Raw genomic sequence first — 17,414 nt, forward strand, 5'->3', positions numbered from 1 at the left:
CGTTACTGAGACGAACTAAACTGCTCTAATAGGAGAAATGTAATTGAAATGTCAAAGGAAAAAGAAACAAGACTTGCCTTTCTGGCCTGAAGATACAGGCTTTACATCATCCTCTTCGCCAAGCCAAGCACCTGCTTACCTTGAGCTGCCCAAGCTTCCTTGTGCTACACCTCAAAAATTCCCTTGTATCCCCCAAACTGACACCCAATATTCATGTCCCAAGGTTAGAACAGATCAAACCCTTTTCCTGCTATTTTTCCCCCTAAAGAAAAACAAACAAAACACTGCCATAAACCTATTCTGCTATTTTTTTTCTCACAATGTTATCTAAATAATTAGAAGAAAGACCTTGCACGCTCACTGCAGCTAATCTCACCCTGATCATTTTCCAAATTAATCAAGAGTCCAGACACAACCAATTACACATTAGTCACATGGCCAGCCAGGACTTATCTTGCATTAATGAATATAATACTTGATTAAAATGCAGTTTTAAATTTAGCAATACAGAATAACTTACAGAAGGAGGAAAGGGGCAGAAGGACTGAAACTGTAGACTCAGTTATTCCTACTTATCACAAACAAATTAACATAAATTAAAAATCAATCAGTACAGCAGAATAGCACACCACTAGTGCCAATATCCATGAAAACAGGCTGTGTCTTAGACCTATCCCATGCTGTCGGGCACATCACTAATTCTGTGGGACACGAGAGGCCAGGGACAGGTTGCTTTCTGCAGCAACTATGCATTCTCCATCAGGTGTAAAATTTGTATCAGCTTCCACTCTGCACTCCATTTCCTATTTCTCCAGTTCAAACCATCTTATTGTGTGGATGGGACTGGTACCAATTTTGAATTTATCATAACGAGGAAGCCTGTCACAGAGCTACTTCAGCTATTTGCTTCTGTCATTAAGAATGACCTCAGAGTGAATGGAGCGCATTTATAGTATTTCTTCTTACGCATCATATCCTCGGTTATTTGCAAGGCCACTGATTACTCCAATTACCTTGGTCAGTCAAAATCCAAATCCTACCAGCCTCGGACAGAATGATGAAAATGGACACAAAGCAACTGATATGTTCCACACACCATGGAACAGCAGTTTCTCTATTCCTCAAATTTTACCTCTCAATGCCAGCCGAAGTTATGCTAAAAAAAAGAAACAGCATAAAAATAGGATGTAAAGCTGTTGGACAAAAAAAAAAAAAAAAACTTCCTCTCAGACACTTACTATAAAGTTAGATTTTGGTAGATTTATTACACAGTTGCTCTTCCCACAAGAAGGAGGAAGTAAAACTGGTGCCATGCAGCAGAAATTCTGTCTTCTACATGACTTGTAATTTAGGTATGTTTTGTGTACAAAAAGCAGAAATTTTGCCACCACTGCAGCTACAAAAGCATTTGTGAATGTGACTTGTCACATATTATTTAAATTGTTCATACCATCTTTAATTGTAGGAAGACTATCTGAAAAAAATTCATCACATCACTCTTACATTTAAAAATATCAGTCTTTCAGTTCATTGGCACGCTTCTCATAAGCACATGGGTACTCTTATTCTTGAATCGAAAAAGGCAGCTACAGATATAAAAATCTTCAAAGTGTTTAACAGAATTAAGCAAGTATTTCTTTAAATAATAATAATTTTAAAAATGCCCTTCCCTCATCAGTAACTCACCACCCATGGAGTTCATTCTAAAATCCTAACTTGTTACTTCTTCAAGGTAGACAAGTATCTTTGTGTGCACATATAGAGACGACACTTCATTGCACCTTATTTCCAGCTACAGCTTTGTAGCAACCTAGACATTTAATACATATCTCTTTAAAGAAATTGGAGTCAATTTATTGTATAAAATTATGATTGGCATGGTACAGAAAAGTTCCTTTTAATGCACATTTCCCATTAACTTGTACACAAATATTACAAGTATCAAGCAAAATGTAAAAGTCTTAAGAACTAGTTCCATACTACAAAAGTGTTCACATAGTGAAGTTACTCTGGTTACAAAGTGTCATGGAAATAAAAGCACTTCAAAATACATATTTGGGAAATGTTCTTGAATAGTCAACACAACCTTAAGTTAGTTAAAAAAACGGAAAGAGAAAACCTCTTCATAACACCACCACTGATTTAGCGAGACAGAGCAAAATTCAGATCAGTTCATTTATTCAAGGATTGTTCAACTCCAAGGAATAAAACATTTTTAAAAAGTTTAGTTAAGAAAGGGCTCAATCATACTGTGATGACAAATAACGCCATCAAAAGTTATCTGGCTCTCTTGTTTTCACACAGGAGCTGTCAGAGGCAGAGATGTGTAAATGAACACTTCCAGGTATATACAGATTGTCTTTTTAAAAAACAAACAAAAAGGGAGACAATCTGAACTTTGTTATTTAACTAGTTTAGTTCCTAAGGTCACAAGGCCCAAGAACAGCCGTCTGCAAAGGATACACATTTAAATAACAAAATTGAATTTTACTACCAAGGAATGCTTAGCTGTCAAGTTATCCACGTACTGTACGTCCTCACAATAAGACTGCCACAGGTTATAAAATCTCTGCTTCCCATCTACCTTGAAGACATGCTGTTCTCTTGCTATTCTCAACAAGACAAAAATGCTTGGACCCTACAAACAGCCTTACAAAAAGGAGGCACAGTCATGTTTTGTTAGAAAATAACACAAAGACTGAAAGCATCCTCAAAAACTTACACAAAAATAACTACAAAATAAGTAATACATTATTGTTGTGTCAGATGACTTGTGTGTGTTTGAGCAATTGAACATTGGTGTGTATATCTACAGGAAACTCACACACACAAGGTGTCACCTTCAGGCATTATTGTTTTGCTTTTGCCCACACAGACATACATGCATACACACACACAGAAATTATTATCAGGTTATCCAGTCTGTTCAAATGCAGTGAAAAACAGTCCATAGCACGCATAAAAGGAGCATTATCCAATACAGTGTTGTCTTGCAAAAATGGAGTCAGAATTCCTGAGTCTCAGAGACATTACTGTCCTCCTCCATTACTGGATTATTTATTTTTCCAAAGAAAACCTCTAGTTTTCATTTCTTCACTGTGATGAAATATATAATAGATTGCATCTTTAAAAAAAAAAAAAAAAAAGTAAAGCTTTTAGAAAAAAACATACCAACTGAATTTTTAAAGCTTTTTAAAGGGAGGGAGGGATTTACTTATAAAATAAAGGCCACCTTCATGTAAGATTAGTAGTGTTATATCTCATAATTTTTGTTTGAAGGATAGATTTAGCTCCCTATTCTGGAAGCCTTATTATATGCAGGTATGTGAGCTGAAAAACATCAATCAAAAATACTTATAAATAGGATTAACATGGAACAGCCCTTTGTTACAATCACCAAGGTGGTAAAACCAATTCAACAGTTAGCTAATTCATGAAGTTTCCTTCAAATAGTGCTAGTCACTGCAATCTATTATAACTTCTGCATTTTCCCTTTTCCTTTGCATATTACACAGTGTAACTTAAAATGTTATTTAAGAGCACTTCAGTCCCACAATGTAGGATTTAAGCTTGTGTGAATACATATGCATGGCTCTGCAACATTTTCAATGACTTACAAAAATACATTCAACCAAAATTTTATATAGGGTTCTCTCTTTCCCCTGCCCCCCCAGTCAGAAATGAAGGAAAAGCCAAATGGTCCCATCATTAGCAAAATAATACACTCCAAGGTCTGGAAGCAAAAGCACATTCAAGGATAACGTACATTGAATTGCGTACTTTCTCATTCATCTTTATCAGTAATAAAGTTCTACTGCATATAATTATTCAGCCTTATAAATAATGCTAAGCAGAAAAATATTTATCTCTGTGCTACTTTTCTCAGTTTATAGAAGCATTTCTCAGTTTATAGAAGCAAAGAAAATAAACAAAAAAAACTAAAGTGCAGACTACAGGCCATGATAGGCATAATAAATGACCAAAGGTGCAGCTAGACTTGCATTTACATCTGAAGTTACTTCACCATCTTCCGTTTTTTGCTAGAAGTCACTCCACGTGCAATTCAAGAGCTGGTCAGTTGGTTTGTGCCATAGTACAACCTGTAACCATTTGAATTTTTTTTTTTCAAAGCTAGTTGAATTGTCCATAGGTATTTCTAGGCAATAGCTTAGGTTCACAAAACCTTACTTTATTAATACTTAAAATCACACAATATTGACACCTCCCCCAGAGAACGCCACTGTCCTTTTGTTGCAGTATGTAGTTGAACCACCGATGCTCGGTTGACAGTCTTTAACAAGAGATGTCTTCATTTCCATCTCACACGCTACAATAGCCGCGTTCAGTTCCACTTGAGCTCGGTGAACAACGTAAAACATAAGTCCTATGCTGATTACAATCTGCAAATAAAACAAAGGAGTGATATAGGCTATATAAACTGTAAGCATGAATACAGAACAACTGTTTAGAACAAAACAAAGTCATCAATGTAAAGATTCATGCAGGCGTCTACTGACTTAATACTTCATACATTGAAAGGCAGATGAACTTAACCAACAAGGGGTTCTAAGTCAATGTATGCTGCTACTAGCATACCAAAACACAGACAATACATAGAACTTAAGTGTTAATTTGATTTGAAGATAGAGGTTGTTTGTTTCCATTGTCCCCCACATACCTGTTAGAAAGCAAACCCCTCACCGTATCTCTTGGCAAAACTAACTCCACAAAAAAATGGCACAGTGTACCACTAGAAAGCAAGAAAACTGTTTTCCACATACCATGTGAATAATAGGTTAAAATTTTAATGGTTATCTGCAACTTGCCAAACAGCAGAGGCAGGATGATGCAGAGAAAAGGAAGTAAAACTTCTTGCCCTTGCCCCGCCAGCATGGAAGATTGCAAAAAGCAGCAGTGCTGCTTCTCAGATATCAGGACAAAGTAGGACAGAACCACAGTTTCTGAACAACTTACCTGTATGGGTTGTACTTGCTTTCTAGAGGATGGGCTCTGGGGAGGGAGGGATGTTCATTTTTTTGTTTTAGGAGGAAATATTATCCAAAAGTAAGAATTTCAGTTTACTTTTTTTTTTTTTTTTGCTCAGTATCGTATTATTAAGAATTATTAAGTATTATAAAGAATTTTTTAAACTTTCACCATAGAAATCATCAGGAATAAACTGGGACAACTTTTGCTTAGAAATCACTTGTTTAATGACATTAGCACGGACTACACTTCTGAGAGTCAGCCTTTGGTTTCAATAAAACACCAGTCACAGTCTTCTGAAAAATCTGAAAATCCTCCTTATAAAAATATAAATCTTCAAATAAAATCAAGCTGTCTCATAATGACAGTCCCTTTAAAAGAAGTAAAATCTTCTGACTTTTTAAAAAATGTTTTATAAAACCAGCTGAAATCCGTAACTTTCTTTAAAAAAGAAAACAAAACAACTTTATGTTCTGTTGTAAATAAACATAAGCAAAGGTCTGGAGTCCAAAATCTGAACTTCATTAATTGGTAGGGCTATGTTTTCCATGACATGAAGGACCATCACTTAAAACATCTATCAGCATAGCATCAAAGATGCTAGAATATTACAGAGTAAAAAGACTGACAAGTATGGCCATAGTATAATTGCACCGGGAAGGTGTATAGGAATCTCTAGCCCAACCTGCTGCTCAGAGCTGTGAGATCAGACCAGGTTGGTCAGGACTTTTGTCCAGTCGGGTATTGAAAACTTCCAAGGATGAAGACTTGACCACCTCTCTGGGCAGCCTGCTCCTTGCTTGTGGTAAAAAAAAATATTCCCTTCACTAATTCAAGTTACAGGATTCAACAGATTGCCAACTGAAGAGTCAAAAAGAGACTATGGATACCATGTTCTGAATTAACAGGAAAAACCTTATTCTAAAGGCTTACCCAAATATTTAACCTTGACTGGTTTGAGATATTACTACCAATAGCCTCAGTTCCCTAGACGAATAATTTAAAAATACACACACAGACGACCACGAAATGTGAAGGATTTTACAGCTGTTTACTAAGCCGAAGTCCCATCAAAGCCACACAGCCAGGCAAAGCACTAGGCAGATGCCTGAGAAAAAAATGGGAGAACATCAGTAATTCCTCCACTAATGGGCTCCCCTTGCCTTACCCAGTCAGCTCTTAAGAACTGCTCTCAAGGTGGCGAGCACTTCTGTTCAAACATTCAACTCGCACTTACCTGGGCAAGTTACGCTACACAGGCAACCCATATAACCACAAAGAAGAGTCAATGTCATTATAAAAAAACCTTAAGGGGGGGACGACACAGGAACAACCACTAAAAACTACTAACTCCTGAAATAACATTTCACGACTAAAATGAAAATTGATCAAGTAACCACTTATTTTCAATTTGATCTATTGAAGTTATTTACCTCACAATCACAAATGCATTTTTAATACTCAAACCTTTCTATTAATCCTATAAGTGTGTTCTGTTTAAGATAACGACATATAAATAACACAAAACAACACATAAATGTGTTCCATTCCTAAGTTCCATTTAAGAACATACAAGTTTCAGGAGGGTGATGGGTTAAAATGGTTGTAGAGTTAGCTTTTTATCTTAGCATTGTTAAACATCAGCCTTGCGATCATAAAAGGAGGAAGATAAATGACTGCAGCATGAACTGCAAGTCAGCAAACCATGGTAACTGCTGGTCTAACACAACCTGGAAGTGCCAACAATGTCAGATGAGGTTTTAATATATAATCTCATTCTGATATGTTCATTACCTTTATGCTTGCAATTGTCTCCAACTTAAGGCTTATCCCCAAGATTTACTGACTAATTATTTCATCAGCTAAGCTCATCAAAAGGTACTGTGCACTGCTGATGAATTTACCTCCTTGCAAAATTAGAATATTTCGATGCAAGCATTAGTAATATGGTATTTCCACAGTACCTTTCATCCTAAAGACCTACGCAAAACTGAAAACGTTCGGTGTTAACAGTGAACATGGCACAGGTTCTGGGTCAAAGCACCCTAAGCACATAGGCTTTTGTGCAGGGGTGGTCTGACAAGTCTAAAATTCAGCAGGAGATTACCACAGAGGGCAACAGAAGAAAACTTGACAGTGCAAAATTGTGGCAGAAATAGAAAAAGAGAACACTGAGCAAGTTCTGCTTTGTATCACATGAGGTATGACAGAATTAAACTTTAACGGAAGAAAACAAAACCAAAAGAAAGCAGAACATTGGAAACCTGTCCGTCTGGGTCATCAAGCAGTCATTAAGCCCGTGAAAAATGAGTGTCATCTCAGTTTTACACAATTTACTGAAAACACCAAAGTTATAAATTAAACACTTCTAAAACACCTCCCACTTTTCAATACCATACACCACAGCTCAGCTCTCAGACTGCAGGAGGTCAGCTGCCGCAGACTAGGGAGTTGTTATGCCAACAGAGAGCAGCTCCTAATACTTGAGACAAGCAGCTGCCCCACACATCCTATAGCCCAGCTCTTTTACGCTAGAGGCTCTACAATCTCAAAGAGAAACCAGCAGTGCAGAATCTCTACATCTCATAGACATTCCTAAGAGCACGGTCTTCAAAGTGAAGATTCAGTGACTTGACGAGAGAATGCTACAGGTACGAAGCTTGCCTACTATCTCCAGAAGCAAAATCCTATCTCAAATCCCAGCGGTACAGCTGATGAGCAAGAAATAAAAGGGATAAAGAAATGTTCCCAAACACAAGTAGATGACTGTTTCCAAGAGTAATTGCTTACGAAAGTGGACACAGAGTGACATTACTGCTACCAAACTCTATGAAACCCCTCGTATTAACTTACCTGTAAACTGAATATAAAATAGCCACTAACACTTTGTTCTGCAATCACGTCCTCCATGGTACGCAAGGTAGTGCCCAAGTATGAGTTCAGGAGCTGAGTAGGAAGCAGCCCAACTGAAGAAGCCATTAAGTAGCTGGGTAGTGACAAATCTGTAACCTATTAAAAAAAAAAAAAAAAACATGTAAGAAGCCACAGCACAACCTACATGTGTAACCAATTAGACTGCCTCTCCCAGAAACATCTGTGCCAAAAAATAAAAACAAACTTTTTACTGTCAGAGAATACAATAAAACAATATGTGGCTAGTTTTCATCTGGCTTTTTTAAAGTTACTACATTTTATTTAATTTCATCGTACATTAAACAACATCTCTGTGCAAAAGTCATAAGTAAGGATGCAATTACACCGTTCACTTAAGACGTTTATTTCTTTGTGGTGAACAGAGCCCTACAATTTATGAGACTGTGAAGAAAGTACTTTACCAAAAGTGAAAGTCCAAAGCAAAAATTGATGTATATTATCTATGGGTTCTTATTCTATTCTTATTCTGTATATTATTCTATGGGTTTTACAGGTATGGCAACTAATAAAAGAGGTAATTGTTCAAAATGTCACTGTACTAAATAAGATCGAGGTAAACAGAGTGGCAGATACAATTTGCCTCTGCAGTGGAAGTTATATAGCTCATTAAGATATATACATAAAAGATATATATGTATATAAGTGTCTATAGATATATAAATAGACATCATGAAGATTCTCTATCAAAGGTTATTTTATATCAAACTTCAATTAGTGAACAAAACAGTAAATATGACTATAGCTTTTGTTAGTTTTTTCTGGAAAAAAAAAACACAGGAGTAACACTTCAAGGTATCTTCGTCTCTTTGCTGAGAAATTTCTGTTTGTAGTCCATACGTGGACAGTTTACATGGGACAACTTACACAGCACCAGCTAACTTAGTATCAGCAGCCATTGAGAAATATTAAAATCGAGATCCAAGAGTCCATATATTTATGCAAGAAAATGAAAGCAGAATGAAACAATGGGTTAAAAATAAAATGACTATAGAAAAGGCGATTTTGAAACAATCAGTCTAATGAGTTTTCTAGACTATTCAGTTGATCAAATAATAATAAAACAAGTTCTAATTAAAAACAGCTCCTAACACTGGGAGTCTACATGGAAATTATTGACCTTGACAGTTCTGTACAATGATGAAGACAAGAGAATAGCAGCGGAGTTATTTATTTCGTCATACTATTCTTAAAATAAACTTTGATTACTATAAAAGTCACAATGCTGGATTCTCACAGCTCTAAGCACTATGAGTGGAAAGTTTTAGGGAGAAGGAAGAGCAATGGAGGAGGAAAATGCAATGGAGCATGAAGATCAAGAATAATTCATGGGAATAAGATCCAATAAGCCAATTCCAATCTTCACGCTGTAAATTACAGCTCCCATGGACTTTGATATATATCAGCAAGACAAATAATAAATCTCCTTCTCTACACAAGTTTAATTTAGATTTCTAATGAAAAAGTGCTACATAATCATGTCAGAACTTCATATTTGACTGATGCTTTCAAAATAGTTAAAAAAAATCATAGTAATCTGGGCCATGTAATAGGGATGCATAACCAAAACTTCCCTTATTGCCAAGAGAATGAAAGAATTGCTATTAAAAGTCTCTGATATACTAATGCTGAGGCAAGATTTGCTAAGTAGGACACTGTCATTAGATCTAATGGAGCTGGGAAACTTCCCAAAGATTGTTTTAACACTCCTGGGCACCTCTTTCATTTCTGAATATGTATTAAGGACACTCTAGCTGCAGAGGAGCGTGTTTGCACATCTGTCCTAAAGCATCCAGACACCCTGGGCCAAGAGAGAGACTGCTTCCAAATGAAGGAGAGGCTGCCAACAGACATGCTGGACTGGGATTTGTGCACCCCTCTAAAAGCAGAGATAATGAGAGGAAAGAAAGAGTCTGTAGGTGTCCTTTTAACTCCTGGTTTGTGGGGTTTAGATCTACATCGGTATCCCTTCCCCCTGAAAGGGCAGGAAACAGATGGTGTCCCCACCTGAAAAAAATGAGACATTTTCAGTAAAACTTACACCTTATCTTATCTTTCCTTCTGCAAACCTGTACCTGTTCTAGAGGTCTGCCAAACTGCAGTCTGTGTGGCCACACTGCCAAACAGAGGCTCCTAGGACTCTGTTTCTAGGGAGAGCTCACTTCAGCATAAAAATAACAGCAAAATCACAAAGCAAGCATGGCTACATCTGTGTTACAGGATGTAGCAACATGTTAAAATAAATTTAAGAACAAACTAGCTGCTCTGTTAACAATCGTGTTAAACAGAAACTCTCCCACTGAGCCCTGGACAGGCTGTGTCTGATAAAAACTTTCGTGCTTTCTTTGCAGCTGACCCCTTTGGTTCATTTCTGTCAAAAAACAAATGCTTGTGTCAGGATGCTGTTAGGGGGTCACATGCCTCTGGGGACTGCAGCAGACTTCTCTCCCCTCAATTCATGAGTCCACATGTTTCAGATCAGGTAGGCTTAGCAGCTGAGAGCAATGGACAATTCTGATGCTTTTCACTTACTCAAAAAAAAAAAAAAAAAAAGTACAGAATAAAAACAACCAGAAAAATAGCTACCAAGTCTCCAACAAGCAAAGTAAGCAGGCTGCATGTGCCTGCAAAGCACTTAACATTTTTTGAACTCTCAGTTCACTGAGAAATATTAGTGAAATATTTCTGGAACCAGAGGCATTTGCTTGGACACTAAAATGTTTAGTCAGCTTACTTCTTTTATACAATATCCCTCTCAGAAAAGAAAAAAAAAAAAAAAAAAAGAAATAATGAATTTTGATCTAGGCTACACCAGGTACTACAGATAATCAGTTTGCACATATCTATCACCAGGGAGCCACTAGCTGGAAGGAGGTGATAACCTGCATACCATGCCCCTGTGCAGACCTACCTTCAAAACATTCAGAGTTGCAGAGGGGAGAGGGCTGTGCGTGGGCAAACACTTCAGCGGGAGCTATCAGCACAGCATTGGCCACCCTGGCGGCATGTTACAGGATCAACAAATAAGCAAAACCCACTCGAAGAAATACACGAACGTGCTTTCATTTTACAAGTCCCTAGGTTTTCCAGAAAGGCATGTAAATACATTACTCTGCTGCTCCCAATACTCTGTGCTTTCCCAGAGAAGAACAGAATAGCCTCAAGGAGTTTGTGTCCGCCTGGTAAAAAACTAAGAAGAAATTCCTTTTTCTTAGAAAGAAATTTTCTACTCAACACTGTTTCAAAAAATACGATCCTATCACTAGTCAAATGTCAGGAAGCTCTCTTCCTTCTTCCCATAAATTTCACCGCAATTGCAGCTGCCCACAGCGCTCAGCACACGGCGTGTGCCAGCCCTGCAGATGACCCCTCTCACCTCGAGGTTATCGCTTGGTCCCCAGACCTCATGTGTCACTTCCTCCCTTCCCTTTCATTCAGGTATGCTCAGTCTCACCAGTTTACTTATAAACATGAATACAGAAAACAAGCACAAACTAGACTGCTGGAAAATTAAAAGATAGGTTTTCTAAAGACTTCAGTTCACTCTTTTTTAATAATAAGAACAAACTTGTCAAATTCACTGCTTAAGTTGTGAGCACAGGGAACAGATGGATGGCTAGGATACCCCAAATCCCCTTACATTTTAAATTTAAGTAGTGCATTAAGTTTGCAAATAAGTCAGATTTCAAAGAAATCACAGCTAAGTCTTTGTTGGTAGACTTCTGTATTTCGCACAAACCTTAAACTTGACTTAAAGTGAGAAATAGCTTTGAAATCCCAGATTTGGTGCAACATTCTTATTTTCACTAATGTAGCAGTTCATGCTAAACGTTCTTAATTAAAAATTGAACACTGCATTATTTGACTACACTGTAAAGTAATAAATCAAGAGTAATAAAAGCAACTCCCCAAACTAGTTTTAGCAGGCAACATCCAAGTTATTTGACTTACTCAATAATCTAGTTTCATCTCATTTCCTATCTGTTATTTTTACACCAAAACCTCAGTAAGAAAATTACTTAGCTCACAGTGCTCCGAGAACACAAAATACTGATTTACAGCATCATTATAATATTACACTGGCCTGACTACTCCACTGAATTGTTTCCAGACATAGCAGAATGGTTAGGCCCGGAAGGAATTATTTTAATTTGGTAATTCTCTGGTCTCTTCAGATGCAGTGCTGCTGACTACTTCAGGAGAGACCCAGGAGCTATGGACAACCAAGGTACAACAGCTCCCAACCATTAAAAGGGTCCAAGTGTAAAAGCTTCATCAGGACCCTGTGCCTCGGGAGGGTCCCAGGCAGCGCTGCCTGCCCTGCTCCCCACTGCTCTCATCCCACTGGCCATGCCTGTCAAAGCATCCTCAGTCCCTAACAATATAGATAAGTACATAAAACATAAATGAAATGAGATTCTTCTCATTCCTAACCAGGAAATGGTTAAAGGATCTACTTAAAATGAAGTAAGTGGCTACAGCTCTTGAGACTAATGCCCCAGCACCCGCATCTGCTGTTTATTTTATACGCAGCCATGGTTTCTTTGGTGTGCGGGGTAAACCCTGAAAATTCTGTGGATGAACTAGCTTAAGTTCTGCTTAAATAAGAAACTTGGTATTCAGTAACCTCACTTCAACCAGCTGATTCTTCAAAATTAAGCAAGCGCTTCAAAATCAGGACTGCAAATGAGGAAAGGAAAGTGTGCCGTAAGAAAGTGGCAGACCAAATTGTTTGTTTATAGGGTCTCTTCCTTAAAGCACATTAAAAATATTTCCCAATCTGGTGTGCTTTGTTTTGATTTCTCCGAGTTAGCAGACACAACCGAGGCGTACTACAGCCTGAAACAGATTCTTTAGACAAAGCATTTGGGAAGAGCTGAGGTCTGAAATTGGCACTTCATCAACAGCATGAACTCAAAAAGGTATACACCCTGTCCTTCCTTTAAGATGATCAAAGAGGACAGAAAGATTGCAAGTTTTAAATAATAAATTATTCGTACAGTATGCATCTATCTTCATCTAGAAGCAAGAAAGAAAAGCAATCCAGCCCCTTGCCAGACTCATTTGAACTCACTTTCACTGATGTACCGAATCCCTTTTCAGCTCTCTGTTCATATCATACTGCTCTGCCCAAAATACGCTGCCTCTTTCACATGCAAGGACTTAACACCATGTATGGATTTGCTAGATGCACACTACATGCATCAAGTAGAGAAAGAACTTTAATCTGTCCACTACTTTCTTTGCAATGCAAACATTTATGTTAAGTAGGTTAGGGAGTAGTTTAGGCAAGGCTGCTTGAAAATACAACTTTTCCTCCCACTCGGATCACTTTACAAGACACAAGCTGCCAAGTCCTTCTACAGATTTTGCTACAAAGCATCTCGGTGCATCCTCCCAACACCTAAGCCTCGAAAGGTGGCAAGCAGACCGTAACTCTCAGGCAGTGCCACCGAACAAAGTGCCTCGAGAGCGTGCCTCCTCAGGGACATGAGGCGACGCTAGCAGGAGGCACCGGGGTCAGTTTTACCACTGCTAAAGGAAACTGAGTCTCCTCGGCTTCCTCCAGCCGGCCCCGTGCGGGACTCACCGCAAAGACGGCGTTCTGCAGCCCAAAGGGGATGGGCGTGAGCCGCGCCAGGGCCACCACCTTGAGGCCGCTGCCACCCTCCACGACGCGGACGACGGCGCTGAGCGTCGTGCTGCCCTGGATCCTGGCCAGCGCCCAGCGGGCCAGCAGCCGCCTGCAGGCCACGTGGGCCACCAAGGTGCCGACGAGGACGCCGAGCACCATCAGCCCCATGCCCAGCACGAAGCCGTAGAGGTAGCCGGCGGCCACGTTGAGCAGGATGTAGCCCCAGCCGCAGGGGAAGGACACGACGATGAAGCCGGCGGTGAAGAGCAGCACTCCGGCCAGGCTGTCCAGGCTCTCGGCCCAGAGCAGCAGGTCCCGCAGGTACTGGCGCACCAGGGCCAGCGAGGCGAAGCAGAGCGCGGCCAGCACGCACACGCCGAGGCAGCTCTTGCACCAGCAGGTGCCCAGCAGGCAGCAGGAGCAGCGCCAGCCCCGGGCCTCGGCCAGCCCGGCCCCTCCGCCGCCCGCCTCGGGCAGCTGGCACAGCAGCAGCTCGGCCGGCGCCAGCCCGCCCTGCTCGCCGTAGGGCCCCAGCAGCAGCCCGCCGGCCCCCGCCGCCTCCGCCGGGACGAAGCCGTCGCCGCCTCCTCCTCCTCCTCCTGCTGCCGCCGCTCCCCGCCTCCCCGCGCAGCCCGCGGCCAGGGGCGGCCGCTCCCTCATCGCCCCGCCATGGCCCGCTGCGGGCGGCGGAGCCCGGCCGAGGGCCGGCCGGGGGCGGGGAAGCGGCAGCGGGGAGGGCGGGAGGGAAGGGGCCGCGCTTCGGCTGCTGCTTCTCGGCCGCCGCCGCCGCCGCCGCTGCCGCCGCTGCCTTCGCGCTGCCTCCCCTCGGCCGCGCCGCCCATCTCCCGCTCGGCTCCGGGAAGCGCCCGGCGGAGCGGCCGTGCCGATGTGGCAGCCCCGGCGCGGCTCAGGCAGCGGATGGGGAGGAGGCTGCGCTCCGGGGGCGGCGGCAGGCAGCGCCCCGCTCCGCTCCGCTCCGCCGCGGGGCTCGGCGGCAGGCAGCGCCCCGCTCCGCCCCCGGCCCGCCCCGCTCCCATCGCATCCGATCCGGCCGGGTGTTCCCCAGCCGGGCGCGGGGAGCCTCCGGAGCCGCCCCCTCGGCCTCGCCTCACGGCCCGGGGCGCCGCCTCCCCCCGGCCCGTGGCCCACCATCGGCCCCTGCATGCCCTGGGGGCTCCTCGGCCCGCTTCTCACAGCCCCTTGGTCATGGAGGAAGTTTAACTGGGGGGCTGAAGCCGGCTGTTTTCTGGCAGAAGTGTGTGCTCGAGGAGACTCTGACTAGCTGGTTACTCCCAGCCCCCTGGGATGTGTTGGCTGTTCATCTCCTCTACGTGAATGGGCTTCCACAAACGCTCCATTTTCTGCCTCTCCACAAAGTAGAGACACCTCTGCCAGGCAGCATTTGGGGCTTTGGGGTGACCGCAGAGCCCCAAATGGGGAGCCAGCGGCCTCCAGCAGGCCTGGGGCATGCACTGACCCTGCAGGCAGCGTCTCCAAGCCTGGGCACCCAAGGGGACTTCTGGCGCAGTTGCGTCCTGCTGCTTGCAGAAATGAGGGCAGCCAACTCACCCGGCTGCTCTTTGTGTGCCTGTAGGCTCCAACACACTTTTGGATGATTTGTGCTCGACTTTTGAGCTGTTGCTAGAAAGAATGGAGCGGCCTGAATAAGCAGGGAGGGCATACTTTAGATGGGTGTTTTCTCAGAAGCCTCGCCTCTGCACACAGGCTTCGCGCTTTGCTATTGCTCTGGCGTTACTAATGATAGCAACAGCACAGTGCAGAAAGGGTTCTGTTTTCTTTACAGCATTTAAAAGTACAATATGCTCTGGTGGAGTTATATTCTTTTGCTGGGAAATTTACCAGCGTATACAAAACGAGAATGTGTGTGGGAGTTGTAAAGGTTAAAAGATGATTAAATAAAAAAAATACCCAAATCTCAAAATGAAGAACGTGTCTTGAAGAATATACCACAAATATGTTCACTGCAAAATATGCCACCACAAATGATATAACCTGGGTAATCCAACAAATCAGCCTAAGAAAATGACAGATGTCTTTGAGCACCACAGCAGAATGAAACAATCCTGGCAGACTGTACAGCAGGGAAGCTGCAGATAAATACCCATGGCGTAATCTGTTTTTTTTTTCTTTTTCCTTTTTTTCTTTCTTTTTTTTTTTTTTCCCTGTTATCAGTATCTGAATATGATTTGATTTTGTGTGTGCTCTTTTCTCATGATGCAAACACAGGCAGGGTGTATACCCATAATAACGGCAAGAAAAGCCAGCATCCCTGCTCATGAAGGATGATGGGCATACTTACATTCAGTAAGGCAAGCTGGAGAGAAGTGGTAAGGTAAGTTCAGTAGAATACCAAGAAGACAAAATATTAATTTCTGATTTTATACTAAGATCAAATATTCCTTACAAGCAGATTCAGCTCGTGTATATTTCTGTTCAGTATGCTTGCTTCCACAGACAATGAAAAAGCCTGAGTGGAGATGTCTTTCAGAGTTGCATACTTTATGCTGCCCCTATATTTCTCCATTTAAAGCACATAATCTTGTGCTCAGAGCTGTCATGAATCATCTGCTGCCACTACTGAAGGTTGCAGGGTTCTGTATTTATAATCACAGGAAGCAGATCTGAAAAAGGACCACAAAATTGTACGAGTAACACAATGGCCCACCTCAGTTACAGTGTTGACATTAGACTCCAACCTATAAAATTATTTTATCTAGGTCATTAGTTGAGATTCTTCTACTGTCCCTATGAGGATGAAGGATGGAATTCCTTGATCTCACCCACTGCTTGCCTCCCCTAAAATGGCTAATCCTGTCATTGTACAGATCCTTGGAGTGACAGCTCAGGAAGCAAAGACAACACACAGTCAGATTTTGGGTGAGCATGGAGCTGAAACATCTTTGGACAAACATCTAAGTGAGGCCACAGGGGGATCAGCAGGAGCCCGGCAGAACTGGGAGTCTTTCCTGCATGCAGAGCCAGTGCAGCCACAGAGCTGAGAGGCAGCATCGGCTGGCTCCTGCAAGTCTTGCCAGCATACCTACTTTCTTATCATCTGAAGGGGCCAAAAAGCGACCTCACCCTTGAAAAACTGCCAGCTGCTGGGCTAAATGGTCTGCCTTTCAGACTTACTAGTCAGTGAATCATAAAGTATTCCTATAGCAGAGATGAAGTAGTTGCAGTGGACTGATGATATAAGAAAGGCAAGATCTGTAAGGGAAGGCAGTTTTCTTTTGATAGACACTCTACTTTTTTTTTTTTTTTTTAAAAAAAAAAAAAAGGAAAGAGAAAAAAACAAGCTATTGAGCACACTGCTCCTGGACACTTTGTGCTCCAAAAGGTATTTTTTTTTTTTCCAAGTTAGTTGATTTAGTAAATAATTTGCAATAAATGTTGTCTAACCCGTTCTTTAAAAAAACACTTCTGGCCTTGTATGCCTCAGAAATTATATGAAGTAGTCAAAATAAAAGTTACAGGTTTAGTACAAGTGAGTTTAAATATTTACATTACATCAATTGGGACTGCGCCTTTACTTCCTCAGGCTGAGGTACTTCGTCAATCATTTAAGGTAATTTTTTTCCTCTCTTTATATTTTATTTTACTATTTGCCAGCAAATCAATTTGAAACCTGCTTCAAGAAAACGTGTTTCGATAGGAAGGTGCTCTCATGATTTGGTAGGTTGTACTGGATATTGAAGAAGTTTCATCATGTGAGTGTTCTTCCAGGCCTGTGTTGTAAGTCCAGGATATTTTTGTCAGGAGTAACTGCTTTTTGACCCCAGCAAACTGATTTTGTCACCAGAAGTGCCTCCATCTTATCTGCAGTGTTCCTTGTCATTTG

At 41.6% G+C, this 17,414-nt stretch overlaps 1 protein-coding gene across 1 annotated transcript; it reads right to left on the bottom strand.

The window, feature by feature from the left end:
• Positions 1-1,832: 1,832 nt before the first annotated feature.
• TMEM64 (transmembrane protein 64) lies at positions 1,833-17,136 on the bottom strand. The gene is given in 6 exon segments (XM_050708781.1): positions 1,833-4,400; positions 7,840-7,995; positions 13,508-14,156; positions 14,158-14,384; positions 14,386-14,482; positions 17,084-17,136. Coding segments are annotated over 6 exon segments (1,377 nt in total). The 3' UTR covers positions 1,833-4,205.
• Positions 17,137-17,414: the final 278 nt, after the last annotated feature.

Source organism: Cygnus atratus, chromosome 2 (assembly GCF_013377495.2).
Source record: "Cygnus atratus isolate AKBS03 ecotype Queensland, Australia chromosome 2, CAtr_DNAZoo_HiC_assembly, whole genome shotgun sequence".
NCBI lineage: Eukaryota > Metazoa > Chordata > Aves > Anseriformes > Anatidae > Cygnus > Cygnus atratus.